The sequence below is a fragment of the Triplophysa dalaica genome, chromosome 20 (genome assembly GCF_015846415.1).
Source record: "Triplophysa dalaica isolate WHDGS20190420 chromosome 20, ASM1584641v1, whole genome shotgun sequence".
Taxonomy (NCBI): Eukaryota; Metazoa; Chordata; class Actinopteri; order Cypriniformes; family Nemacheilidae; genus Triplophysa; species Triplophysa dalaica.
The window spans coordinates 5,586,556-5,614,504 of NC_079561.1; the positions used below are offsets into that span (position 1 = coordinate 5,586,556).

Here is a 27,949-nt window from a genome sequence, read left to right on the forward strand (position 1 = left end):
TTGATTATTTTTTATAAAGAGTGTGCTTAGATGTTTTGTTATCCTTTTGCGACACTTATTTTTTTAATGTATTTTTTTAAAGAAAAACTAACTTTTTTATTTTTATTTTTACAATAAACCCAACAACAAACCTTTAATTTTTTTGTGTGTGTGTGTGTGTGTGATTTTTTTTGTTGCAAAAATCAGCTACTTTTCTTTTTTCAAATGAGAATACAGACTTTTTTTTCACCGCCATTTTAGTTCCAACATGCATTTTCATGTGTAGGCTCGAAAAGGGCTCCGACAGTTGTTAAAAGACTTTGTCCTATCCCAGTTTATATGAGAGTTAACAAACCATTTTCAAACAACCTTATAGTGTAAACATTATGCGTATTATTTATTTGTATATTAATGTACTTAATTTGTTCATTTTTTGTTCAATCATATTTTCTATTTTTATTTATTTATACTATTTATAATTTTTCATGTCTTTCTATATAAAGGTTGAGAAGGGAAATTTGTTTTCTGGAATTGCAAACAGTTAACAAACTGTACTCGGGGGTTCTATTAAAAAAACAATAAAAACAGAGTGGATCAAAAACACTGTGGGTATAATGGCCGTTTGAACATTCCCAGCCTTCGCTCTGTCATGGTTTCTGAGCTATAAATGCCATGTAACTGTCATCATTAGAATGCTGATTGACACAAGAATGCACACAGTCCCTAACCCATCCGAGTGATTATATATTTAGATGTGATGTGAAAGACAGAAAGACAAAGAAAAGAATGAAACTATTGACGCTAAGAAGGGCTCCCAAAAAAAAAGAAATCCGGCACGTGTAAAACATCTTTTTTTCTCATGACACATAGCTACTTTTAAATTAAAGCACTGCCATAGAATAAAATGACTGCAGCCAGATGGTGTAGTTACAAAATCTACCATCAGGTGTTAATTGGGCAACCCCTGTTACCACAAAATATAAACACTTAAGAAAACACTTTAAGTTGTGACCAAATTGTTTACCTCCACATGCTCTTCTGTGAATTCGTGCTGTTAAAAAATGCTGCCCTAAGAGCAGTCCAATGAAATCTACCATTCAAATCAATACCTAGGAGGATATCAAGTGTATGTTATAAAGTAAACTCACACAAGCTAGAGGACAAACTGTGCCAGCAGCGATTATACTGCTGACAGATTAAAAGTTCTCCTTCTCCCTTTCTGTCTCTCTCTCTCTAGAACAGAATCAAAATAGAAGAGCTGCACTAGTGACACATGTAAGAGTTAATGTTGACTTGAATTTGTGAAGGACTTTAAAGCATTGACTTGTATGTCGTGATTTATGCATAGAAGATGACCCCAGAACTGTCATGGAAAATAATCCACAACCTCAGGAGAAATGTTTAGAATTAACATAAATATAACATAAAAATGTGTGTTTCTAAATACTTGCTGCACATCTCAAACTGCAAATGCAAAGAAAGAGTATTGAGCTTTGCAAAATACTAAACATTCTATTATTATAAGCGGTTCTCCAAAATCAAATGCCACTTAATCCATTTTCCTTAAATCATTTGTCCCTCAACTACATACGCTCATCAATATTCCTTCCTTCTTTTAGATAGAAGACCCACCATGTGAACTTTCATTCCAGAGCCTTGTTGTTTATAAAGAGATGAACATCTCTACCGTAATTTTCAGGTTGACTGACATTTTGCTGTCAAGGAATGGTTATCGTTCACAGAACGTTTCATAAAAGCGCACCTGGTAATCGAAGCAAATTACTCTGGATGGCAGGCTGAAGAGAAATGGATGGAGTACTGGCAGCAAGGGAGAGAGGAAGGAATTGATGGCTATTTCAGGAAGTGAGTGTCTGGAATGCCAGCTGCTTGCTCTCGACTCGCCTCTCTTTCCTATCTTTGAGTCTTTGTCAGAGTCCCTTTCTCAACTTAAAGCCCTCATCACACAAAACTTTTCCGACCACAGAGCCCCTCACCAGATAAATATAGCACACTGTCGCACTACAATTAACACACACACACGTGAGCACATTTACGTACAGAGCCACTCACAGCGGAGAAGAAAATCTCATAACCTAGACCAAGCATATAAAAGACGGTCAGATAGACAACACAGACCACAGCCAATGCAAACTGTGAGACGTGCAACTGTTTTTAATAAGGACAGGCATAAAACTACTTCATTCATAGCCTTTGGGACTCGTTTTATCAATTTAAGACCCTGACTGGATATTGATTTGAGACAAAGAAATCCTCTAAACACTAATGAGCGTGACTAACTCTTCAGCTTATCGATCGGAGTGCAGTTACCACCAGACTTCCTCTTCATCCACAACAAATCCATACATGGAGAAAAGCCGGGGACTCTTTGCTGAGGACTTTGGATCTTTCATGTGTCCAAAAGAGGATTTGGGATTTCCAAGTGAGTTTGAAAACTGTTGTGTCGTGTACTGTGTATAATAACACAACTTTTTCTCTTTAAACAAACAAACACTGTACATCTATTTTCCTTATGCCTTTACATATTGGCAGGCCACTTACTATATGACAACTGTGATAAATGCAATAAATGTATGACACAGATTTATTTATGGTCATATGAACTCCACTAATGACATCAAGACTGTGTGAGACATTGCACAGTTGTGGTGTGAGCTTATGTAAGTTTCTGTGTAGTTGTGTACGCGAAGGCAGATTTTATGTGTAGAAGTATGTGGTTAAATGCAACGCACTATTTTAATGTGCTGACTGTCCCCTATACAAGGGCATCTGAGGGGCATATTGAGGGTGCGAAATCGTGGCCCACAGCCAAAGCTGTGACTTCATTGTTGGGGAATGACTCAAGTGACGCAGTCTCGCAGAGATGTCTGCTGCTCAGTGACATTGATATATAAATAAGAAGTATAGACTTAGATTCGTCAAATTCCCACATGTTACTTGAGGCATATTAATGCATAGGAATGCCCATTTGCTATAAAGTTACAGTTGTGAGTACACACTCATAATTTAATTAAATTGAGTTTGTTATGATCATTCATAACAAACTGTATTCAAGCGTTTTTTTGTACAGAGACCCTCTGGGTAGATTGAGAGAGGAATTACATGTTTTATAACCTTAAGTGTTATTTTATTAATAGATTTTCCCCCGTCCCCTGTCTATAACAACAACACTAATATATTTACATTCACTTTTTACGATGCTTAAATTACACAGATACACAGAATTGTTGATGTAATTGCCAAAATTGAGAAAGTCTGTTTCCTATTACGAAGACCCCTTGATTAAACCTACAAAATACAGTTGTTAAATTCAACACAATCGTTGCTGAGAGAGTCTGATGGAAAATCCTCACACTTTAGTCCCAAATATAATCATCAGATATTCACATTTTATGGTTCACTTTAGATAGAACAGAGACCCCTGGAAACATCAAGACACTGGGAGACACGTACGAATTCACGGTGGATGTCCAAGATTTCTCGCCTGAGGATGTGATCGTCACCACTTCTAACAATCAGATTGAAGTTCATGCTGAAAAGGTAAACACTTGCATTTTGGGCTTCCTCTGTATGATACAGTCGAATCTTAAGAACGTGTGATGCATTTCCTTATGTCTGAATTTTTTATTCAACAGCTTGCTGCTGATGGCACAGTGATGAACACATTTACACATAAATGCCAGCTGCCGGAGGATGTGGACCCCACCTCAGTGAAGTCATGTTTAGGGGCTGATGGGACTCTCACTATAAAAGCTCAGAGAAACCCGGCAAAACTGGAGCATGCGCAAACATTTCGCACAGAGATCAAAATTTAGATGATTCTAGTGTAACTTGTTTTATTAACTGTACCTACTATATACATAGTCTTGCTTAGTCATTCCTCCATGATCTCCTCTCATTTCTTTGATTATGTACATTTAATTTAATCATGTTTGATGTAGACTATGTGAAACATTGAAGACAAATACACTTTTACCGTCAATTTGCCAGCAACTAAGGATCCCAGCTCAAGGGATAATTCACCCAAAAATACAAATTCTGTAATTATTTATCCACCCTCTGGTCATTTCACCCTCTGGTCATTTTTGAAATGAAAAGAGGGGAGGTAAATGATGATAGAATTTGCATTTTTGGGTGAAATATCACTTTAAAACAAAAAATGAATCCCAATATTAATGGAACACAAAAGATGGAATTGACAACCTCAGTCGACATTCACATTTATTGTATGGAAAATTATGCAATAAAAATGAATGATTGAGTCTGTCAGAGCCTAAAAACATTCTACCCTTGTGTTCCACAGAAGAAAGAAAGCCACAGAGGCTTCGAACAACATGACTGCACGAGTAAATGATGACAGATTTATTTATATTCTTTGGTCAACTACTCCTCAATAACCTTTGTATAAAGGTAGCCTAAAATTTGCATTGATTCTGGATTATGATCATTGCACTGGGACTACATGGATCATAATACAATTTGTAATTAATATAAATGTTTAAAATGAAGAAAAAAATGCATCATTGAAGCATTCTCACTATGGGGTCTCAGACTTTTGGAAAGTGTGGCAAGTAAGATGCAGCTTTTTCCTAAATAAACTATGCATTGTACTTATAAGTATTGTAATTTTAAATATGCAACTGTTGTGTTATTTTAAACGCTAATTTAAAACAGAACTGAATAAAACCAGCATATATGATTAATCCTGGTCTCTCGCTTAATATTTGTATATATTTTAAGCTTGTGAGTCAATGGTTTGGTTTGTGTCTGGACGTCATGAGCAAACAACAAGTACTCTATGTCCATTTGATTAGGCTACTTTTTCTATGAATAGAGTCTGCTGTCATTTTTCAGTCTTATCACCTACTATTTTTGTGTATGTCAACTTTCGACCTGTCACTGTTGTAGCAGATAGAACTGAATGCCAGTCAACACTTATACATATTGAACAAATGTTTATTGTTTAAATAATTGTCTTGCATTAAATGAATAATTTGATATCATAACTATAGTTTCATATATTGCTAAAAAGTCATAACCTGTGAATTTATACAGATGGATGTTATTGACATAACATATATATGCATATATTCACAATGAAAGAAGAATGAATTGAAATACATATATAGGAGGTCTGTCTATTCTCCCTTAAGCTACGGTGTTATGGTTCACTGGCCATTTAGTTAATGGATAAAAATGTGCACTACAATAAGCCTACAACTGGCTGGTTTGCCCGGATATTAACTGCGTATCCATATAATGTCGATCGTGTTTGTTTAGGTGCAAAATTTATACAAAATTAACGGGATTTATCTTGAACACACTTCCTCACATCATTAATTTCATGTAAATTCTGTGAAAAAAACTGCATTTATAATAGCTCGAGCTCGCCGCCATGTGGCAAAAAAGAAAAGCCGCGCATGCGCAGCTGTCGCTCGACATCAGCCATTCTGTCGGCCACTATCAATCGATTAGAGAGTGGAAGATGGCGGCGCGTCGAGACTGAGCATTGAGATCGATCACCGAAACACTCGATTGGACGGATCAGATGAAGTCCGGTAAATCTTGAAATTCGTCTACTTCATGAGGTAAATAACCAGAAACACCACTCGAGCGTTTAAGTTGTTGTTAAAACGGGTCTTTAGAACAGTCTTCAAACGAATGCGTGGGGAAAATAAGTAAAGAAGAGGCAGGTTTCAGCCCACCTCTGTCAGCGCCATCTTGATCCAGCAGGGCCAGGCACGCTGAATTAATCCCGGAGCAGATTGAAAAGAGAGGACTCATAATCAATCCGCAAAATCGTCAAACACAACCGTGATAGGAATGGCGCAGTGACTCGCAAAACATTAGACACGTTTGCTGTCGCTTGCTTAAGTCAGACACCAACGTGCTCAACATGCTTGTAGAGGATAGATTGATATCGAATGCAGAATGCGTCTCGAGACATCGAGATAATGTTGCACAGAAATATACTCTTGACTGTCTCATAGTGATAATGTTTGTTTGTTTGTTGAAGTAAACAATAAAGTCTGTTGGGCGCTCATTTGTCTGGCAGTGCACGTCATGCATTGAATCATAAGAAGATGATGCATCAGAATGGAGTCAGAGTAGATTACATAATAACTGAATAGGAAAGAAATAAACAATAATAACCAACAATAACCCACTATGAAGCTAAACGTTTTGATAGTGATAATACAACTTGCTGTCAATATTTAATGGGGAGAACAAAAATAAATCTTAACTGGGGTGCTGCTCCCTGTGAGCCTCATACATACAATAATGCAATTGCATTATAATAAAAAAAATCATTGTTTTTATTGTACATCAGGGTAGTCTCTTTTAGAATCAACTCCATCCATTATGGACTTTCCGTGGCACAGTGGGAAAGTCCTTGGACAGCTCAATGAACAGCGTCAGTTGGGTCTTCTCTGTGACTGCACGTTTGTGGTGGACGGAGTGGACTTCAAGGCCCACAAGGCAGTGCTGGCAGCGTGTAGTGCTTACTTTCGCACTCTGTTTTTGGACCAGAATGATGTTGTTCATCTCGATATCAGCAATGCTGCAGGTAGTACCGCTTTTGAATGGAGAGAATTTGATCTAGAATTGCTTTTTGCATTCTTGTAACACATTTCATGCTTTTCGACAGGATTGGAGCAAGTTCTTGAGTTCATGTATACGGCAAAGCTGACCTTAAACCCTCAGAACGTTGAGGATGTCCTTGCTGTAGCCTCCTTCCTTCAAATGCAGGAAATTGTAAATGCCTGTTCAGCATTTCAGTCCTTGGCTGTTCCTTTATCATCCAAGCCTGGTTAGTACACATTTCAGGTTTTGATGTGAAAATCAAATAAGGTATTGGGATAAGGCACCTAATGGCTGATCTTCCTTATTTGTGTTCCTGTAAACTAGTAATAACAGAACCTGTGGAAGAACAGCAGAAATCTGTTAGGAATCCAGAGGATGCATCTTTACAGGAGGAGCCGGCGGGTGATGTAGGAGCTCAGAAAGTCAAACCTGAAGTAAACGAAGCTCCCTTACAATCAGAGGCAACAGAAACTCAGGAGGTTTCTTGTAGCGCCGCTGAGAAGCAAAGCACAAAGTCTCAGAGAGCTGCTACCAAAGGAAGTGGATCGACTAAGCTCGCCAGACCAAAGAAAGCTGGTGTCTCAGAGTCCAGAATAGAAACAGAGGAAGAGAGCGCCACTAAAGAGATACCGCAACTTCAAGATGACCCGAATGATGCAGACTACATTCCCAGTCAGTGTTTCACTTCATTCATTTTATGCTCTCATATCGTCTTTTGATACTTGTCTGACACTTTACTACTCTCACAGAACCCCAGAGGGCGGCAGCTAGACGGTCGTACGTTAGCACAAGAAGAAGCAAATCTAAATATGCATCTGTTCACTCACCAACACAAGGTAAACATCTACCTTCTAACCTAAAAACAGAGGGTTTAAATCATGTTTTATGTTTCATGACTGCTACCGTGTCTTAACAGTCGATCAAAGTGAAGAAAGCGTGGAGAAAGACGAGCGTGTTAAGAATGTTGCAGAAGATGATGAAATGGATGACGAAGAATTTGAGGATGAAGAGTTGGATGAGGAAGAAGATGAGGAAGGAGACGAGGAGATGGAAACAGAGGATGGAGAAACATCTGGCTCGGATGGGAAGAGGTCTGCAACTGCCGCCGAGCGCAGTGAATCTAGAGCTTATGGTTCTGTCACACACAAATGTGAGGTGAGGGATTCTTTAGTTCTGTCAATCCTTGACAATACTATAGTTTGGACACTCCTACTGATTCTTTATTGTTAATTTTATAACTTTTTATGGATTAATAGTGAAAACTGAATTTCTTGGAGACAGATGGAAGCATAGAAATCGTTGGTAAACCAATCCAGGCTATCTGTAATAAAAAATCCCAAATTTCTCTGATTAAGCCTTGAAAATTCTGAATGGTATTGAAATTTCCATGTGTACTTGCCACATGTTTTTTTCAGTTATTATCTCTATTATAGTTATAACATAGACAATTTGTTTGTCTGCAAAATTAATGTCATACATTAAAGCATACACATTTCAATTAAAATGATTTTAAGATCATGAAAAATCCACATTAGATCATGTACAGTACATCCAAACCTTTTGCTTGTAGTGTATACATTTTGCTGTGTGGAAGTTATAGCCTGTGCATTTGCTAAAGATTTTTCATCATTTTCTCCTACCTATGTTTTTTCATTTTCTTCCACCTATTGCCATTATCTTAATTTTGAAGGACTGTGGGAAGAAATTCACACACACGGGCAACTTTAAACGTCACATGCGCATTCACACCGGTGAGAAGCCCTTTAGCTGCAGAGACTGCAACAAGTCCTTTTCAGACCCAGCTGCCTGCAAAGCACATGAAAAAACACACAGGTGAGACCTGCACACAGTATTTAAACCACATCTGTGGTAAAAATGTACTGTTTTTCACACAAATTCCTGCCATCCTCCGCTTGTTAAGCCCTCTGAAGCCGTACTGCTGTTCTACATGCGGAAAAAGCTACAGGCAGATCAGTCTGCTGAAACTGCACAGGAAACGGCACACGGGCGAGGCGCGATACAGCTGCGAGGACTGTGGGAAACTCTTCACCACATCTGGGAACCTGAAGCGCCACCAGCTTGTGCACAGCGGAGAAAAACCTTTTCACTGCGAGTATTGCGAGCGTGCGTTTTCTGACCCCACGGCCAAGATGCGCCATCTAGAGACCCACGACACAGACAAGGGTCACAAATGTCAACACTGTGATAAGAAATTCAACCAGGTGAGCGATCAAAATAAGATCATTTTGATAATATAATTTTTTCTTACAAACTGAATTTGATATCACACTGATTCTAAGGAAACACACTTGCATTTTTGTTGTTGAGGTAAAATAAGCAGTTTTTTTAGTTGTGAATTGTGTTGATTTCATCTTTTTTAGTTGGGAAACCTAAAAGCACACCTGAAGATTCACATTTCAGATGGGCCGCTCAAGTGTAAAGAGTGTGGGAAACAGTTCACCACCTCAGGTAAGTTTTTAACACAAGTTGAGATGAGGCGACACTATATATACATGTGTGACAGAATCAGAATATTCCCTCTATTCTACGCAGGCAACCTAAAAAGACATCTGCGTGTGCACAGTGGTGAAAAGCCGTTTGTATGTATGCATTGCCAGAGAGCGTTCGCTGACCCTGGGGCCTTGCAGAGACATGTGCGAATCCACACAGGTAAACACTGTTTTTCATCTTCTAATTCACATGTGGAGTTGGTTTGATTTGACTGACTGTATCTTCTTGTTTAAGGTGAAAAGCCCTGCCTGTGTCTGATTTGCGGAAAAGGCTTCACACAGGCCAGTTCGCTCATTGCTCATGTACGTCAACATACTGGAGAGAAACCATATGTTTGTGACCGCTGTGGCAAAAGGTAACCGAGAGAATTCCAGAATAATGTACTCATACTTATAAATCAATATGACAAAAGAATGATTATGATAATTATCACACCTTAAAGGTTTGTCCAGTCCAGCCAGCTGGCCAATCACATCCGTCATCATGACAATATCCGACCGCACGTATGCCAGACCTGCAACAAAGCTTTTGTCAATGTGGGAGATCTCTCAAAGCATATCATTATTCACACAGGTAAGATGCAAAATGTCTTAAAAAATATTGAGCTCTGTATATTGGTCCTGTGCTAAAAATGACTTCCTGTTCACAGGAGAGAAACCATTCCTGTGTGATAAATGTGGGCGAGGATTCAACCGTGTGGATAATCTCCGTTCCCATGTGAAGACGGTGCACCAGGGGAAGGCGGGCATGAAGAGACTGGTTATGTCTGAGGATGACGGGGAAGAGAATCTCCTCCCTGATTCCGCCCCGGAATCAGAACTCGATAATAACGAAGTCAACATTGTGACCGTGACTACCGATGACATCATGACTCTGGCCACAGAGGCTCTGGCTGGCAGTGCCGTTGCACAGCTCACAGGTGATGTAGGGGAATTGGAGAACGCGATAGAGGCAGTGTGGGTAGAGGGATTTATGAGAGATTATTGTAAATTGTGAGCTATGAAGAGTTGTTAATGAGAGGAGATGGTGGTCGTGGGTGGTCACCTTACTTTTTTGTTGTGTTTGAATCCTAGTGGTACCAGTAGCAACATCAGTATCTGCAGATGAAACTGAGGCGCTGAAAGCAGAGATCACAAAGGCAGTAGAAAAAGTGCAAGAGGCAGGTGAGGCAAAGAAAACAAACACACCAGAGGCCTGCATTTTGGATTTTTATATTTATAGATGTGATGCAATTCTGTGTTGTGCCTGAATCAGCGTGTTAACTTCTGTATTATTCCTGCAGATCCCAACACCCAGATCTTGTATGCATGTGACTCTTGTGGTGAGAAGTTTTTAGACGCCAGCTCTCTTGCCCAGCATGTGCGCATTCACACTGCCCAGGCCCTGGTCATGTTTCAGGCGGATTCTGACTTCTACCAGCAGTATGCTGGGGATGGAACATGGCATACCACTGAGCAGGTTATTCAAGGCGGAGAGCTCCTGTTCCGAACCCGGGTGGAGGAGGGTGAGGAAGGGGAGGCAGCTATAGTCCAATCTGAACCTCAGATTGAGGGGGCAGACGTGGAGACCAACACACAGGTGAAGATAGAAGAAGTGTCTGTGGACTCTGAAAACCAAGAACAGTGAGAAGTTATACACTCAATAAGTCAAAAGGATCCACATAGAGTTTAGATGGTCAACAATGCAATTAATACGATGACATGTAAGACCTCCCTCAGAGGGTTAGATTGATGCCTGAAAATTTCTCATCCTAATAAAGCAATGTATTGCTTTTAAAAAAATGTAAGATATTTAAATATGATTAAAACAAATCAATGCTTTATGTATGTAATATGTTTAATTCTGGTCTAAACTTCTGTCTGTATATTTTTCGTAGCTCAGCTTGTATTTAGATCACGTCACCCAAGGTCACTTAAATATGACTGTCCAACAGTGAACTTGTTTTATTGATTTACTTTTGTGAAGTTTCAGCATTTTCGCAAATGGGATAACTTGAGCTTAAACTGGTTCAATAACAAATTATTTGTTTTACTTAATGCTTAATGCTAAAGCAATTCTCAAAAATAAATGCTACATGGATCATATTCATAATGCATAATTTCGTAGGTCTTATTCATTAAATATGATTATGTAAATTGTTATTAAACCAATTAAGGTTAATGTGACCGGTTGCATGCACAGAATGATTGTACATATTATTCACATAAAAGTTTTTTATGCCTCTGTTTAGTGAATCTGTTCTAGGGATCTACTATCTCTAAATTAATTATATTCTTATTAATTAATTGCTTTATTGTGAGATTTTGACATTTGTGAGTATATACTACTAGTCTTGTAGGTTCATACCATGATGTACATATAGTCTGTTTTGTAAACAGAATTTATCCAACAGAAAAAGATATATTGCACAACAATTAGAAAAAAATACATCTTTTTAAAATGTATTTCACTTGGACTCAACATCAACTAAAGCTTGAAATTTGATTCTTTTTTAATAAACTCATATATTTTGTATGAAAATTGAGTAATAATTTCTCCTGGAAAAAACTGCATTCTACACCAATGTCAAGGCAAAAAATCGAATAGTTGATAACCAGAATCTCATGTTTACAAGTTTTTTGTTTGTGAAAATACAACGTTGAAAGTGACTGTCAAGACAGCTATAAGAATCCAATTTATTTTCATATATAACATGTTAAACCACTGAACAAAGTTTTTTGTTGTAAACTAGTTGATATTATCCGGCACCAAAGGGTTTGCTCTGTTGTTTAAATGCTTGTTATATTAAGGTATTGGCCGCCAATTGTTTGAAGATTTACTTTAAATGAGTTTTGAATATTTCATGCAGAGGTAACTCTTAATAGAAAACAGGTATGGATTGTAAAAATGTATATCTTTCCTCTACATAACACAACGGCGGTACCCATTTATTAAGTACAGGCACAAAACCAATAAAAGTCAATGGGCAGATTAGGCACCGCCATTATTCGGTTACAAGCATTCTTCAAAATATTTTTTTTTTGTGTGTGTTCTGCAAAAGATAGAAAGTCACACAGGTTTGACATGACTTGATGGCGATAGGGTTAAATGATAACAGAATTTTCACTTTTGGCTGAACTATCCCTCAACGGATGGAAATATATTTGACTAATGTTTATGTTTAATTCATAGTGTGATTTTTTAGGATTACATTTTATTTGATATCCTGTTAAACATGCATAATTATGTGTGGACGATAAAAAACTGAGAAAGTTTGAGTGATTCGTGGTTTCAATAGATGCATGTTTGCGCAAAGCGACCAGATTATGACGTCAACATATCGCGAGAGCTATGGAAATCCACTTATTGGTCATACTCTGTTCAGACTGCGCAGCGCCGCAAGAAGTCGAACACACCTATTATAATATTCATGAGGTTCCATGAGGCAGTACGCTATTGGCTGCAGCTCTGGGTCGGAGTTCACGCCGCGATAGCGCTGACGTTGTCCAACGGAGGCAAATGGCGACGGGTTGCTTGTCAATGAGGAACACCGCGAGTGTAGCAACATTAATCTGCAAAAGACGAAGTGCTACGATGGTTCCTACGTTGTCTGGCTCATTCTCCAAGAGCAGTCTTTTTGTTTTATCTGTGGCGTTACTGCTGCAGGCCGTTTTAGGAGACGGAAAGACTCTCGTTTTGCTTGACAACCCCAACATCAGAGACACTCATTCAATCTTCTTCCGCAGTTTAGCAGGTGAGCTATACATTTTGTAATACGAATGCATTACTAATGGCTGCATTTTATTTATTACGTCATTTCAAATACGTATATTATACACGAAAAGCGACTAGTCTAGGTGGCAAGATTGCTGCTTCCTTGTCTAGGCTTTAAACCTGACTGAGACATTGTAAGGTTACCAACATGCTTGAAACCAGTACTTGCACGCTTTTTGTTTGTAGTATTTTAATAATGACCACGTCATTGTTCTCAGATCGTGGGTTTGACCTTACATTCAAAACTGCTGATGATCCTGGTCTCTCCCTGATCAAGTATGGCCAGTTCCTGTACGACCATCTCATCCTCTTTTCTCCATCTGTGGAAGGTGAGACAATTACAGCAAACATACCAATTCATATATGTTTAATGTTTAATGCATATATACTTCAATATACATTTTCTTCCAATTCTGATGCTACAGATTTCGGGGGCAACATCAATGTTGAGACCATTACAGCGTTCATAGATGGTGGAGGAAATGTTCTTGTGGCTGCCAGCTTTGAAATTGGTGAACTACTATGTTACACAAAATATAATGCATACGCATTGGCTTGAAGGTAGTAATGCTGGCAACTATCCCATTCCTTTTTCAGGTGACCCTCTGAGAGAACTAGGAAGTGAATGTGGTATTGAATTTGATGAGGAGAAAACTGCTGTCATTGACCACCATAACTATGACGTTTCAGATCCTGGAGAGGTGAGTTAAAAGAAGGGAAATATTATATTGCTCAGCTCATATGCTGTAAAGCATCACTTTATATACATAACAATTCTTGTTTGGAGGTTTGTTGCAGTTGGCTTTAAATTTATTTTTTACAGCACACTCTGATTGTTGCCGATCCAGAGAATCTTCTTAAAGCCCCAACTATAGTTGGCAAGCCCACCGATAAACCAGTCATGTTCAAGGGTGTTGGGTAGGTCTCTCTTAATGTGTTATTTAAAAACAACGCTGTTCAATATCCACAAGTTACAAGTGCTTCTCTTTCTCAGTATGGTGGCTGACCCAGATAACTCTCTGGTGCTGGACATTCTGACTGGCTCCTCCACCTCTTACTCCTACTTCCCCGATCGTCCTATCACACAGGTATAAAAATACCTGTGTATTTGTTTTAATGTTGTTATATTACATTAATTTGAATATACCAGTCTCACGAATTAAGATTGTCAGTAGGAGGCAATGTTTGCCTAAAATAGATTGTTTCTCTTTATGAGGGCTTATTTAAATATGGTATGTTTGTCTTTTATTTCAAATAGAAATATGTTCGAATAGAAAATGATGAAATAAATTGTTTATTAAGAAGGAACGCACTTTTTGTCTGGGCTGTTTTTGACACTCTGTGGTTTTTTAGCCCTGATTACTGCTGTTATTTGATCATCTCACTCCCCATGTTTTCCAGTATCCTCACGCAGTTGGTAAAAATACCCTTCTCATCGCTGGTCTCCAGGCGAGAAACAACGCACGTGTTGTTTTCAGTGGGTCATTGCACTTCTTTAGTGATGCTTTCTTCAACTCCCCAGTGCAGAAGGCTGTTTCTGGCTCCAAGAGGTCTGACCTGTTATGTTAGCGAAATTGTAAAGTTACTCTAAAACATGAGAAATTAAGACACTAAACATAACTAACTGTGCTTATGAATAATATTTATTTGTATGATGCATGCTGTTTATACTTATCATTTTCTCACAGATATGAAAAGACTGGTAACCAGGAGCTGGCTGAAGCCCTGTCCCGTTGGGTATTTAAAGAGGCGGGTGTACTCCGGGTTGGAGCTGTTAGCCATCATCCAGTTGGAGAGAGCACACCCCCTGCTGCCTACACCATCACTGATCTTGTGGTGAGACATCATCGCATATTACTGTTGATACAGCCAATTATAGAGACATTATAGTTATAATTTGATGCAAAAGAAGGATCGTTTTTTTGTTTTTGGGTGATGAACAGTCCATTTAGGGTGTTTGGTTAATAATTCTTGTGTTTTAATCTCACTACTCAACTGTTTTGTTGTATCTCGCAAATTGTAGTCCAAATAGTTATGCTTTTTCTAGGGTGTCCCCCTTAATATGTACCATAAGTCTTTATGGACTAAAGATGTTATAGTCTTTATAGTATATATACTTTGCTTACTACTGTATTTGACTTGTCCCAACAGGAATACAGCATTGTGATTGAGATGCTCTCTGGTGGCAAGTGGGTGCCCTTCAACGGAGATGATATTCAACTGGAATTTGTCAGAATTGATCCATTTGTCAGAACGTACCTCAAGAAGAAGGGTATGTTACTACTGTAGTTCTGCTGCCTGAAGTTATGAGGCAGGGGTTGAAATGATGATTAGCATCTTTGACATTTGACTGCTTTGTTTTTAGCTGGAAAATACAGTGTACAATTCAAGCTGCCAGATGTCTATGGAGTATTTCAGTTTAAAGTTGACTACAACAGACTGGGTTACACACATCTGTACTCCTCAACCCAGGTGAGAGTTTCATTTTTTATTTGTTTTCCCTATTTTTTTGGGGTCTATTATCTGTAAATTTGTATGTACAACATTTGTTAAGTAAAAGATTATGAAAAATATATATTTTGTTATTCCACAGGTTTCTGTCCGGCCATTGCAGCATACCCAGTATGAGCGCTTCATTCCCTCAGCCTTTCCATATTATGCCAGTGCCTTTTCTATGATGGCAGGAGTCTTTGTCTTCAGTATCGTCTTTCTGCACATGAAAGAAAAAGAGAAATCGGATTAAAATGATTATAAGTGAAGAGGAGTCAAAGGAAATGAGAAAGATGCTTCAAACCTCTAGCACAGTTCAGGATGTGGACTCATATTTTTGAGTTAGATGGTGTGCCACTACAGCTTAAGACAGCATTTGTAAAAAATCACATGGCTTTGTTTGTCCCCCCCACCTTTTCTCTATTTACACTCTTTTCTGTGGACTGATTTAGTAATTTGGTTGCTTAAATTCATTTAGAGGGGCGCAGCTTTTTTTATTTGTACAAAAAAAACTGAATTGGGTTTTTTAACAGATGTTATAATACAACATGCACTGATGTCTTGATCTTGCTAAGAAAAGATTATTGTTTCGAAGTCTACCATTTGTACATGTATGGGGAAAGGATGTTAAAATGTGGATTAACATCTCAAGTCAGTAAAGTTTTGACATTCCACCACTTACCGGTTGTCTTCTTTGCTGGTGAATTGCATTATTGATGTATCTGTGTCATTGTAAACTAAACAATAATAATCTTGGATGAGTGAATAGGCTAATTTTACACACTAAATACCTCACAATATGACAAACCGTTTGCATTTGACAGCATACACGTATGTCCGCTTATATTAAGGTTGCTTATGACATTTTATATAGAGATATTTAAGAGATGCGTTTATTTAGAAACAGAAGTGTGTGAGGTGTTGCTTTTAGAAACGATGACCAGTCGAGGACTTTTATTTTGAAATGTCACATCATTCCATTAAAGCAAAAATTTAGCAAAAAAGTAAACTAAATAAATATACATAGTAAATAGTCATATATTTATAAATTAATATCAAATAAAGTAAAAGATTTGTAGGTTGTCAAATTTAACTTTACTAACGTTACTTGATCTCTCATCAAAACATCAACCTACACTTTCTAAATTGAAACTGCAGTCGATGTTGACAGTTGCGAGAGGAGTTCTTTGACGATTTGTGTGTCTCTTTTTCTTTAGATTATTGACTGTTTAATATGATTTAAGATCATCTTAAAGGGCTCTAAGCGAGTAACTTGAATAACTTTAGCGCATGCTGTAGGAAATTTAGAAGTTTGCACTTTGTCCATCAAAGAAATCGGCTTTTATTTGCTGTTAAAAAGGAATAACGTTAGAGGTAAACGTGACGTCGAGGCCCTTGTAATTAAATCAGCGCCGTCGCGTTATTTATGAGAGAATCAAACAGTTAACTTAGCCGCTCAAGCTAACAATTTTAAACGAAATTAAATGAGATACTTGTACGCCAGAAAGAACACTTTCATCACATTTAAACGCTTTATATTTTACATTACAGTAAACTTGTTTCAGATCATTTAAATAATAATTATAAAGTGTCCGCGATGTGTATTTGTGATGACGGACTGTGAACATGCCCGTGTGTCGGGAGCGCGCGTCAGCTGACATCTGCAGAGAGAGTAGAGCCAGACATGGATCAACTCAAAGTCAAAGACAGGATCCTCGAAAACATCTCTCTCTCCGTCAAGAAGGTAAGAATCTCTTCACTTCCATCGATGATATATTTCAGCTTTCTTGGGTGTAATATTTGAAGGTTTGTGTGAGGTTGTTGCGGTTCACGCTATCAAAACAGTCGGGCCTCCCTCCCTACTATGTAAGACAGACGCCTATACATCTTAAGAAGACCTTGCGTGTACTCACAATATAGTGTTTAATGAATATCAGGATAGTTAATTTGCTGTCAGTGGGTCTATCTGTGTTATAAGAGGTTATATTTTGTACTTTCAGGGTTAGATATAACGCGTGTTTATTAGCAAGGGACATGACCGTGGTCTTGGCTCAATTCAAGTAAACAGTTTAATATGTGTATGGTTGGAAATAGAATTAAAATAAGATGATACTTTATAAATAAGTGGTGTCATCAAATAAGAGACTATTATTAGGGTAAGCAGGGGTTGCTACCCGTTTTGTGGGGCAATCCCAAATCATTCTGTTCCTGCATGACCTTCTCTGTTGTGTTTTATTCAAGTCTTGGTATGTATTTGCTGTTTAGAATGTTGAAACTTTTACATATTTGTGTTATGCATAAATCAGTGCTTTGTAAAACCTGTCACCCTTTGCATATTGTGATAGCATAAGTGTGCTCTTGTGGGTTTGTGATGAACTTTAGTGATGAAGTTCCACTTTTACAGTATCATCAAAGTGAAATTTTTTAATTAATTTCTTGTTCTTCCGGATTGTTCTTCGGTGCTTGGAATGCCAAGGATGTCTGCACTTTAAGAATTGAACGGACAGAATAAACATTGTATGTAAAAGTACCGCAGTCAATTTCAAATGATCATTCTGTAACTTTAAACGTATAGTTGCAGAGTTACTTCGCCGCATGTGAAGACGAGACGCCAGCCATCAGAAACCACGACCGGGTTCTTCAGAGGTTGTGTGAGCACTTGGATCATGCTCTTCTCTATGGGTTAGATAAACTGCACCACAAACATGTTTCAGTTTAAAGATTTTGAAAATCAAATTGTAGGGTTACTGATCCTTTCTTTTTTGTCTTGAAGGCTGCAGGACATCTCATCGGGTTACTGGGTCCTCGTATTACACTTCACACGGCGAGAGGCTGTGCGACAGATCGATGATCTCCAGCACATAGCCACCAATTTAGGCAGAAGTAAGGAAAAACCTTAACCACCCACAGTGGTGCTGTGATGTGCATTATGATTGTTGTGAAGTAAATATGAAATATATTTTCAATTGCGTGTATATTGAAATATTGGGACTGTTTAGATTTTATGGCACTGATTTAATGCGTGGACTTTTAAAGGTACAGTTTGTAAGAATTTTGCAGTAAAATATCCAAAAACCACCATGCCAATGTTATATATTTTTTTCAGGTGAGTACTTACAATATCTCAAATGTTTCCAAGCGTGTGACACTGTCGTAGACAGATGCGGAAGTAGTTTGTAACTTTGGTCAATCTAGCATTATGCAAATGATGTGGGTAGTTCAAAATAACTTTACTATGATTGATTTGAACACTTAAAACTGCGCAGTGTTATCACACCATCGAATTAGACAATTACTGTAACATCTATTACTAACAATTTAGTTTTAAACCTTACATTACTTGTGTCTAACTATTATAATGAAATAAAATGATTTCATCAAATACGACATTTATAAAAACTTTTATTACTTTACCTCTTCCGCTAACATGATTTCTCGTTCCCGTCTGATTGATTTATCAGCGGTATCGTTAGCAGTGGAGTTGAAGACAACACATCCAATCATTCCACGTTGCTACACCTTGTCATCAAGCTACGCGATTATTGTTGTTTTGATCGTGCCCTGTAGCGGTGAATTCTACAAACTGTACCTTTAATGCATGCAGCTAAATATGTGGTTGTTTTACAGGTCGTGCCTGGCTCTACTTGGCACTTAGTGAAAGTTCTTTAGAAAGCTACCTCCGTCTGTTCCAAGAAAATCAAGGACTGCTGCAAAAATACTACTACAAGTGAGTGATTCTATAGTTAGATAGCTATAGAGCTTGCAACACCCAAATCATGGGTTTAATTCCCTGGCAATGCTGGCGAAAATGTATACATCAAATGCGCTGTTGCTTTAAATAAAAGACATATGCGTATTCAAAACACACTATTCTTATCTCACTATTGAGCATTTCATTTTACATGGTTAAGGTTATGTTTCCTTTAACCAGTCACCTGATTTTTATGTGATTTTTGGTCCTTTACAGAAATGCATTGGTTTGCAGTCATGATCATCTGACTCTTTTTCTTACACTTGTCTCTGGACTAGAATTCATCCGCTTTGACCTCGAACTGGTATGAACGTACATTTATTTGCCAGCTCTAGTATTAAATCAGCTATTCTCCTTAAACCTCTAGTACCTGATTTGAAACATGTGGAATTGATGGCTATGTACTTTTTAGGCTAGAAAAAAATCGAAAAAGGCACATACACATACTTTGGAAAAGTATTATATTTTATAGTGTAATTTTTCATCTGTTTTTGGTGACAGGATGTGCCATACCTGGATGTTGCTCCATACATGCCAGACTACTATAAACCTCAGAATCTGTTGGATTTTGAGGAGAGGTTGCCAAGCTCTGACAGTCTGTCTCTACACTCATTCACTTCCCTTACTTCCACTAACCTTGAGTGGGACGACAGTGCCATCGCCCCATCTAGTGAAGGTGAGGTGCTCCGATTTTACTCTCTTTGCCTCTCCGCCTGTCACTCTTCCTATCTTTCTTATTGATATTATCTATTGTTTTTCCGATTTCTTTTACAAATTATTTGTTTCGAACACACAAGAATTGCAGTACACAACTAAATATTTCCTTCGTATTTTTGGAAACATGTGGTTACACAATAATATTTTTTCATTCATTCCATTTGACACCACAGTCCACGGTGTCACTATGTTTCTTTCAGTTGTTGCTCTTAGTTCCTCATATACCTCAAGTTTCACTCTCAATTTTTATCACAGTTGTTTTCTCTGATTTAATCTCATTTTCACCATTTCCTTCCTACTGATGAGTTTTATTTCTCCTTTTGTAGATTATGATTTTGGTGACATCTTCCCTGTGTTGCAGTCATTGCCTAGTGCAGACTGGGAAGGTGGGGCTCGATTTTTTTTTTTACGCCCTCCCTAATCTAACAGTCATTCTCCACACCGTCCGTTATCCCGAATCCACTAACCAAGCATGTCCATTTCATTTAACACACGTTTATTTCATGCATTTAAATTATGAAAGTAGTTGTGCTTGTGATCATGCATGGGTTTCTTATGTAGACGTTTCAGTTTAATTTGTCCAAGCCTGAATGTACTTGTGGTCTTTTTCAGACTAAATGTGAGATAATGGTAAAGCATATCAAAATATCTAGCTGAATAGCTAGATAGCTGTCTGCTCTCGGCCTGCGTTTCCTGCTTTAAGCACCTGTGTCTGGTTTACAGCTGTGCTGCATGTTTGCTGCCTGTTTTAACCACAAAAAACCCCAAAAGCTTTATATATCAAGTGCAATACCAAAAATCACTATAAGCTTAATAACTTAAGAAATGCTATAACAACCAAGTAGCAGTGTTTGAAATAAAGTTGTGGCAAGGGTATGGCAGTTGTCTTAACCTGGCACAATGGATGGGTGGATGGAGCACCATGTAACCATAACAACAGTTTATCTTCCCTCCCTGTGGTGTTGGTTCTGCTAGCACTGGAACAATAAAATGTTTGCCTCCGCTTAAGGTCCTATATGTTCCAGTATGTTTGAGCTGCTTTTCCCCGTCTGTTATTTTCTGACAGAAGGAGAATTGACTGATCCAGTCAGCGTGCCTCGCTCCTTTGGATCAGATCCTCAAACTGTCAGTGACTGCGTGGTGGTGAGGGGGTCTGCGGGCACTATCAGGATCACGGGTCTATCGCGAAGCCCTACGTTTCGACACAATCACTTCAATGAGGACTCGGACACGAACACTTCAGCTGATGTCACTCCGGTACACATGGCTAGCCGTCATGCTTCCACAACAGCGGAAGATATGGAGAACACCAGCAACGAGCTGGAAGTCATTAGGTAGGTCTTGATCTTTTAAGATGAAATACAAATTTTCTGTGCCTCTTCCATTAAAAACATCTTTGTGCCACATCAGGATGGCAAGGCGCCGAAAACCTGGTAAGAAACGACGGTGTAGGGGGTCGACTGATTCCATGAGCAGCGAGCAGAATGTAATCTCTCCGGATGGGCCTGACACAGAGGAATGCCTTCAGATTGTTGTTGCGAGGGACATTGTAGTGGGCAACCTTAATTTGAACAGTTGTGGTTCTTCGAAAGAACCAGATGGTCCTATGTCGGAATCCTTGAGGAACCGAAGTAAGGAAAGAGAGGATTATGATCCAGAAGCTGGACTGAGGCTTCCTGAGATGTCTGACACTTCTATGGACAGTGTGGGTCAACCCCTTCGTGATGTCATGGACAGGTTGAACGGTTCTCTGGATGGAGAGAGCTGGGAGCGACGTGAAGGTGATGAAGAAGTTGTTGTTGGAGCTCAGCGTAGTCCTGATGATACCACCTCTGCCACAGGACCCCCTAATCAGCGGCCCTTTCGAGAGGACACAGGGGGAGAACCTCCGGACCCAAGCCCTAGCTTCTTGCAGGCCCCACTTCCACCTGCTGACTTCTACTGCTTTACCTCTCAGAGTCCAGAACCTGCTGCCTCGTGTGGTGGCCACCATGACACTGCAGGGAATGGTGAGCCACAGGATGTTCCTGTTGGCCATGAAGATGAAAGAAAAGCAGAGGAACCAGCTGAAGGGCAGGACCCCTCCGTCCACGTAGAAGAGTCAGCTGAGGAGGAACATAATACAACAGAAGAGGAGGAAGACAATTCAGACAAGGGGATACGGAGCTCTCATGCTGCAGAGTTTAAGTGAGATCATAAACTGTAGCTATCCTTGAATGAATTAGACCTCAGCCTTAAAACAATGCATCTGATCTGGAGGGTTTTTGTTGTTTTTATGTTGTACAGGGTAGATAATAATCATCTACTGCTACTCATGATTCACGTTTTCAGGGAAAATGAAGAACAACTCCTTAAGGTGACCAAGAATTTCATTGTATACAATATAAACGTCTGTTAATTAACATTGCTGTCGGTTAATTCTGTGAATTTGCTGTATGACATGGACATACGGGGGAGGTTTGGGTGAAGGGTCCCTTTAAGAATCAATAAACTATGTTTCAGATGATAAGGATGAGCACAGGCCACATGGAGGGAGATTTGCAGCCTCTATATCTACTTTTGACCGACAGTTACATTTACCTCTTGCGTAAAGGTCAGACAACCCTCTTGAAACACAATGCAGTGTTGTTAAGACACAATCTTATTTGCTGTTGCTGTTGCTGTAGCTGACGCGTGCCATTGATTTTCAGGGGCGGCAGAAAAACCTTATGGTGTTGAAGAAGCTGTATCTTATAATGAACTGGACTACATCTCTGTGAGTAGATGCATTGACATCTAAATAATCCGTTTTGTACATCGTATAGACATAAGAGCCCTGATTTTGTTTTTTAAGGTGGGACTCCACCAGCAGACTGTAACTCTAGTGTGCACCAACAGAAGACGACAGTTCATGCTGGATACAGCAGACTCGTCGCTGACTGTGTACGTTTCAAGCAGATTCATTGAAGTCTTTGAGATTGAATCAGACATGTTTGATAAGAGCGGCTTCTTATGTTCTTCTCATGCGACGCAGTTGGTTTCTGAACGTGTTGAAATCTGCCTTGGAAAACGACTGTCGGGAGACTCCGTACCCATCGGTTCTCACTGACGCCACCATGGAAAAATTCGCTCTCTCGAAGTTTGTGTGCCAGGAGACTCAATGTGAGGTAAAACAGGAGATCCATCTCTCTAAATAATTCATGAATGTCTGGCAGACAGTGGCTCACTTTGATCGTCTTTACACTAACTCTTCTTGCGGTGTGAACAATTAAAGGAACAGTTTACCCAAAAATAAAAATTCTGTCTTTATTTACTCACCATCAAGTTGTTCCAAATATGAATAAATGTCTTTGTTCTGATGAACACACAGAAAGATATTTGGAAGAATGCTTGAAACCAAACAGTTTTTGACCACCATTGACTTCCATAGTGGGAAAAAATGCTGTCAAAATGTCTTTGTTCTGTTCAACACAAAAGAAGATATTTTGAAGAATGTAGGAAATCAAACCGTTCTGGGGCACTTTCGAATACCATTGTCCTTTTTCCTACTATGGTAGTTAATGGTAGCCAATAACTGTTTGGTTAAAAGCATTCTTCCAAATATCTTGTTCATCAATAAAAATAAATGTATTCTGGTTTGGAAAAACTTGAGGAGGGTAAATGATGACATAATTTTTATTTTTGGGTCAACTGTCCCTTTTAAGCATATGTAATGTTGGTACATTTAGACGTTAGTCCATTTTGGGATAAGGTTTCACTTTGTGTCACATCTCTTATATTTTAGCGGACGCGTGTATCCAAAGTGACATACAAATAATATTTTGTGTAAATGATTTGACCCTTCTAATCCGACATTGAGCTGACTATGTTGTTTAGTTGTCTGAGGTGAGCATCCACCTGTATTCTCTGATTCACTGGGAGGATCCCATGGACGTTTCTGTGGCGTCTCCTACATCGCCATCTGGCTCCAGAGAGTCCAGCAGCATTAAAGAGGGGGCGCTGCTGTATCGGGCGGGTAGCTCCTATCTGGGGAAGGAAGTGTGGAAGAGCTGTTACTTGGTGCTCAGGTACCAAATGTCTTGAATTTTAAATATTTTTAGGGTTTATGTTTAAAACTCATACTTAATCTGTTGTGTATTTTGAAGCAATGGGATTCTCTATCAGTATGCAGAGAGGACCGATGTTACACCTCTGATGTCTGTTACAATGGGGTAAGTTGCTGTTGTGGTTTCAGTTTATAGATTTCCTTCACGTTGACTTATTAGGTGGGCCAAGGTCTAGTTGGTATTTTAAGGGTGTATTTAGTCACACAAATGTGTTTTCCTGTAGTGTTTTTATGTTTTTCTGCAAGGAAAAGCCATTTACTTTCGAAGAAATAACGTTCAAATGTCACGAACAGGCAATTAGGTTTAACCATTTGTAAAAATAATGTCATAAAAATGTATATTTAAATAACATGCACTGTATGTTATTTGTCAAAAATAATTGTTAAAATGATTTGCTGCATCTAGGTTACCGTGTGTTATTAGTTTTAAGAGCTTGTTATCTGGGATTATTATACGGCTCATTTGAATGCTTGACCAGTCATGACATTCCAAGGGTTGTTATTTTCAAATAACAACCACTCAAAACTAATAACACCCTGTAACCGGGATGCTCCAAATCATTTTGATAGGGGCAGTTTAATATTAAACAAAAAATTATTATAAATATGTCTTTTAATAACATATATGATATTATATTTACAAATGATTAAACCAATTTGCCTGTTCATGACGTTTGAACGTCGTGTCATACTTTAAAACCAAAACTAAACGGCTTGTCCTCACGGATGGTCTGCACACTGTCGGGGCTTATTTCTATGATATCAACCGGCTGCCTGTACATTATCCCTTACATAACGAACCTGCAAATGTCGTGACTGGCCAATCGGAATCAAGCATTCCAAGGAGCCGTGTAATAAATAAAGATAAACCTGCTGTTGGAGTAGAAAGTGCCTCCTCTATATAATATTAGTTAGAGGTTTGAACTTTAGTGTCTTCATTCAGTGTTTTTGTCTTTAGGGGTGAGCACTGTGGAGGCTGCAGGCGTTCTAACAGCTCAGAGAAGCTCCATACATTTCAGGTGATCCTGACTGCTAGAGCTCCGTTAGAGCTCAGCGCTGAGAACGATCAGGAAATGGCCGAATGGATGCAGCTGCTCTGTCAGTCTGTCTCTAAGGGGGTGAGCATACATCACATCAATGTATTTCAGTTGTTTTGCCGAATACATTTTCCCTGAAGCTCTCACTTTATGTATATTTAAGTGTATTAGACCTAATATATAATATCCACATCAGATATTTCTGCTATTTAAATCTATTATGACCACGGTTGTGTTTGAGCTGTTGACTTGTCAGCTGAACTTGGGAGAGTACATGTTAATGCTTTCAAAAGCATCACATGACACTGACAGCGTGTTGTTCCTCATAAATTGCTGACATACCAGCCATCCGTCTGCTTTAAGAACGTGGCATTTGCATTTTTATCTGAATCAGCCTGCATGTATTCATAATTATTTGATCTATTCTCTGTTTATCAGGTTATTCCACAAGGGGTGGCTCCCGCACCTTGTATTCCATGTTGTCTTGTGCTCACAGACAGGAAGTTGCTCACGTGTCACCAGGACTGCCAGACGAGTTTTTTCCGCTCCCTGGGAGCAGCTGATCTGAACGATGTCACAGCTGTTTGCTTGGAGGAGGATAAAGAATATTGTGTCATTGTAAGACCTCGTGCTTGTTCTATTTGTCAGCAGTTTGTTGTTTCACATCGATAAAACAATCATCCTCATTTTTGGGTGATTCAGGAAATACATGCTTGGCACTGTGATCAATATTATGCACCAGTTTTACTAAAAACACTTATGATTCACTGATGCTTTGTATGTGCATTTTTGACCTCTTTTCAGGAGTTTACTGAAGATCGCGCTCAGTTTCTTCCTCCTTGGGTTCTGTATTTCAGTGGATGTGAGGAGCGAAATCGCCTGCTAGCAGAACTAGATAGTGCTTGGACTGAAGTTTTTCAGGTTAGTGAAACTAGAAATTTTAGGCGAGTGATGAAGATACCTTTTAAAGGCACTTTTTATAATAGTTATTCTGTCATTTGCTTGTATGCAGTTGTAATGCAGTGTCTTTTATATATGCAATCAATTTGATGCATTTACACAACCTCTTATTTATGTGTCCATTACTCTAGGTGAGTCTGGCTCGTAAACCGGTGACAGACCCGTCGGTTCAGAAACGATGCAAGGAGGCACTTGAACTGATGAAGAACGCCTGGCAAAGGAGTGACAGCATTCAAAGAGGTCGATCAGAAAGGGAGCCCTGGTGTTGACCACCTGTCAATCACCGCTGAGAACACAGAATTGCATAGGACCCATTGGAAGAAATTAGCGCGGCAGCAAACCTACTGTTTATGTAGGTACAAGTAGACTGTCTTTATGGCTCCCCTAAACAAACCAGAGGAGAGAACAGTGTTGCTTCGTGTAATATTTAAAAAAGGTGTCACCTTGTTTACACATGCCTTGCACAAATATTTTAAGTTTTCGCTGTCATAAACTGATGTTGCAACAGGAAAAATGACATGAGATCTATAAGTTCTCTTGCATTACACATGTTTGTTATATGTAGAATGTAAATATGTAATCAGCAGCAAAAACATTTTTTTTTTTTACTTCTGTCGATAGTGTATATTCCTGTACAATATGCAAAGGTACTTCTTGCTTTATGGGCTCTAGTGAAAGATTTTGTTTTATTTACAGATACTTTGTGCTGCTTGAGAATGTTCACCGTTTGGACATACGGCAGTTTGCATGGCAGTTTGACATAGACACTCAAAACATGAAGCAAGATGAGAGGAGACATTAATCTAGCTTTATTTGAAATATCTAATAATAATCAATACTAATAACAGCATGAAACAGCTGTTTTTAAATAGGACTGAAATAATTTGCTATTATATACCGATGGTATTGAGATACTGTAATAGGGATCATATGATTCTGATATACAGATTGTTTTGAGGGCACATTTAATAAAAATGACAGAACAGTTAAGTGAAGGAGTTGCAGCAGAATTGCACAGTTTTAAGTTGTTAATGGACAAGTGTTTTTTTACATTCATGCAGAAGCATTCGTAGCACAATCCCATCAGCTTCCAGAGAAATGCTGCTTTTATTTTTGTATTTTTGCCTTTTGCTGCGATTGAATGCAGTCAAACTGGCTATTGTTTTTAAGTCACCAAACATAAACTGTTTTTTTAATTTGCATATTTAGCCGAAACATCAAAAGTCATTCCCTGTTTCTTTCTTAGTGGTAGATTCAGTGGAAAATACCACTTTAGTGAAACACTGTGAAGATTGTTTTTAAGAATATCGAGGGATTTTAAAGAAAGGAGATCAGCGAGTCAGCTTTAGCATGTGGATATTTTCCTGATTAACAAATAGTACGAGGGAAATCTCAGGTATGTTAAAGTTTGTTCCAGTTAACAGCAATTTTAAGAAATACATTGCTGGACAATGGTGAAATGCAGGAGTTCATAAGCAAACTGAAAGAGGTTGAAGCTTATCATTTTTTGTTGTTGCGTTTTTGTGTGTGTGTGTGTGTGTGTGTGTGTGGTTTGACTGTGTTAAAATGGAAATGGCCTGATCAATTATGTTTTTACGTTCTAATGTCTCAGATACACTAAATTCTGCATGTACATTTTTAATATTGTATTAATATGATCATATGTAAAAATGACTTTTGTAAATGGGACAAGTACGAATAAAATAATAATAATAACATCATTTGTAAAACTTCTTTCATATGACATGATACTTAAATGAAGAATAGCTTGCAGCAAATGTGTCCTAAAAATAAAATATGTAAAATTAAGACGAGACCTAAAAGCAATTCTGTTGTGGCAAAAAGAAGAAAATCTGCAATATCAGTATCTGAGTATCTATGGTGTAATAGAAACTTGCAAAAGTTGTCCTTGCATGTATTAGACACGCAAAATTGCAAAAATTGAAGTGTTGGAACTAAAGATGCATTCTATCTTTTCTATTCAGACCTGCCTGAAACAAATCTATGTTTCAGGCACCCCACAAATCTATGTCAGTTGGTGGTATGATTTGACTAAGACCGCCC

General features: G+C 38.5%; 4 protein-coding genes across 6 annotated transcripts; all 4 read left to right on the forward strand.

Moving 5' to 3' along the window:
• The first annotated feature begins 2,040 nt into the window (after window positions 1-2,040).
• On the forward strand, window positions 2,041-4,700 carry hspb7 (heat shock protein family, member 7 (cardiovascular)). The gene is made up of 3 exons (XM_056733378.1): window positions 2,041-2,419; window positions 3,404-3,537; window positions 3,633-4,700. Exons 1-3 carry the CDS (start codon window positions 2,263-2,265, stop codon window positions 3,810-3,812), a joined length of 471 nt encoding a protein of 156 aa, XP_056589356.1. The 5' UTR covers window positions 2,041-2,262; the 3' UTR covers window positions 3,813-4,700.
• A 456-nt stretch (window positions 4,701-5,156) lies between these two features.
• Window positions 5,157-11,607, forward strand: zbtb17 (zinc finger and BTB domain containing 17). 2 transcript variants are annotated; one of them, XM_056733910.1, is made up of 15 exons: window positions 5,157-5,585; window positions 6,329-6,565; window positions 6,647-6,808; window positions 6,907-7,254; window positions 7,332-7,418; window positions 7,499-7,737; window positions 8,273-8,415; window positions 8,504-8,804; window positions 8,964-9,051; window positions 9,136-9,252; window positions 9,328-9,448; window positions 9,536-9,666; window positions 9,743-10,012; window positions 10,167-10,256; window positions 10,376-11,607. In XM_056733910.1, the coding sequence occupies exons 2-15, from the start codon at window positions 6,361-6,363 to the stop codon at window positions 10,717-10,719; spliced, it is 2,646 nt and encodes an 881-aa protein (XP_056589888.1). In that variant the 5' UTR covers window positions 5,157-5,585; window positions 6,329-6,360; the 3' UTR covers window positions 10,720-11,607. The 2 variants fall into 2 exon arrangements, with proteins under 2 accessions (XP_056589888.1, XP_056589889.1); XM_056733911.1 differs by having other exon boundaries at window positions 5,157-5,555.
• A 952-nt stretch (window positions 11,608-12,559) lies between these two features.
• ddost (dolichyl-diphosphooligosaccharide--protein glycosyltransferase subunit (non-catalytic)) lies at window positions 12,560-16,013 on the forward strand. The gene is made up of 11 exons (XM_056733191.1): window positions 12,560-12,826; window positions 13,065-13,175; window positions 13,272-13,358; window positions 13,444-13,547; window positions 13,670-13,764; window positions 13,841-13,934; window positions 14,248-14,396; window positions 14,535-14,682; window positions 14,998-15,118; window positions 15,212-15,318; window positions 15,440-16,013. Exons 1-11 carry the CDS (start codon window positions 12,592-12,594, stop codon window positions 15,587-15,589), a joined length of 1,401 nt encoding a protein of 466 aa, XP_056589169.1. The 5' UTR covers window positions 12,560-12,591; the 3' UTR covers window positions 15,590-16,013.
• Window positions 16,014-16,316: 303 nt separating this feature from the next.
• plekhm2 (pleckstrin homology domain containing, family M (with RUN domain) member 2) lies at window positions 16,317-27,601 on the forward strand. Of its 2 annotated transcripts, XM_056733189.1 has the most exons (20): window positions 16,317-17,080; window positions 17,912-18,018; window positions 18,110-18,219; window positions 18,964-19,063; window positions 19,304-19,391; window positions 19,589-19,763; window positions 20,131-20,190; window positions 20,871-21,138; window positions 21,215-21,991; window positions 22,091-22,160; window positions 22,307-22,397; window positions 22,495-22,559; window positions 22,638-22,726; window positions 22,818-22,950; window positions 23,660-23,850; window positions 23,929-23,994; window positions 24,847-25,006; window positions 25,364-25,543; window positions 25,730-25,846; window positions 26,017-27,601. In XM_056733189.1, exons 1-20 carry the CDS (start codon window positions 17,021-17,023, stop codon window positions 26,152-26,154), a joined length of 3,045 nt encoding a protein of 1,014 aa, XP_056589167.1. In that variant the 5' UTR covers window positions 16,317-17,020; the 3' UTR covers window positions 26,155-27,601. The 2 variants fall into 2 exon arrangements, with proteins under 2 accessions (XP_056589167.1, XP_056589168.1); XM_056733190.1 differs by lacking the exon at window positions 20,131-20,190.
• Window positions 27,602-27,949: the final 348 nt, after the last annotated feature.

Coding starts and splice junctions, on each gene's coding strand:
- ddost (XM_056733191.1), top strand. CDS start 12,592: ATGGCGACGGGTTGCTTGTCAATGAGGAACACCGCGAGTGTAGCAACA. Junction 15,119..15,211: donor AACGTACCTCAAGAAGAAGG/GTATGTTACTAC, acceptor CTTTGTTTTTAG/CTGGAAAATACAGTGTACAA. Junction 15,319..15,439: donor ATCTGTACTCCTCAACCCAG/GTGAGAGTTTCA, acceptor GTTATTCCACAG/GTTTCTGTCCGGCCATTGCA.
- plekhm2 (XM_056733189.1), top strand. CDS start 17,021: ATGGATCAACTCAAAGTCAAAGACAGGATCCTCGAAAACATCTCTCTC. Junction 17,081..17,911: donor TCTCTCTCTCCGTCAAGAAG/GTAAGAATCTCT, acceptor TTAAACGTATAG/TTGCAGAGTTACTTCGCCGC. Junction 19,392..19,588: donor TCCGCTTTGACCTCGAACTG/GTATGAACGTAC, acceptor TTTTGGTGACAG/GATGTGCCATACCTGGATGT.
- zbtb17 (XM_056733910.1), top strand. CDS start 6,361: ATGGACTTTCCGTGGCACAGTGGGAAAGTCCTTGGACAGCTCAATGAA. Junction 7,255..7,331: donor TGATGCAGACTACATTCCCA/GTCAGTGTTTCA, acceptor CTACTCTCACAG/AACCCCAGAGGGCGGCAGCT. Junction 10,013..10,166: donor TGCCGTTGCACAGCTCACAG/GTGATGTAGGGG, acceptor TTTGAATCCTAG/TGGTACCAGTAGCAACATCA.
- hspb7 (XM_056733378.1), top strand. CDS start 2,263: ATGAGCGTGACTAACTCTTCAGCTTATCGATCGGAGTGCAGTTACCAC. Junction 2,420..3,403: donor AGAGGATTTGGGATTTCCAA/GTGAGTTTGAAA, acceptor GGTTCACTTTAG/ATAGAACAGAGACCCCTGGA. Junction 3,538..3,632: donor TTGAAGTTCATGCTGAAAAG/GTAAACACTTGC, acceptor TTTATTCAACAG/CTTGCTGCTGATGGCACAGT.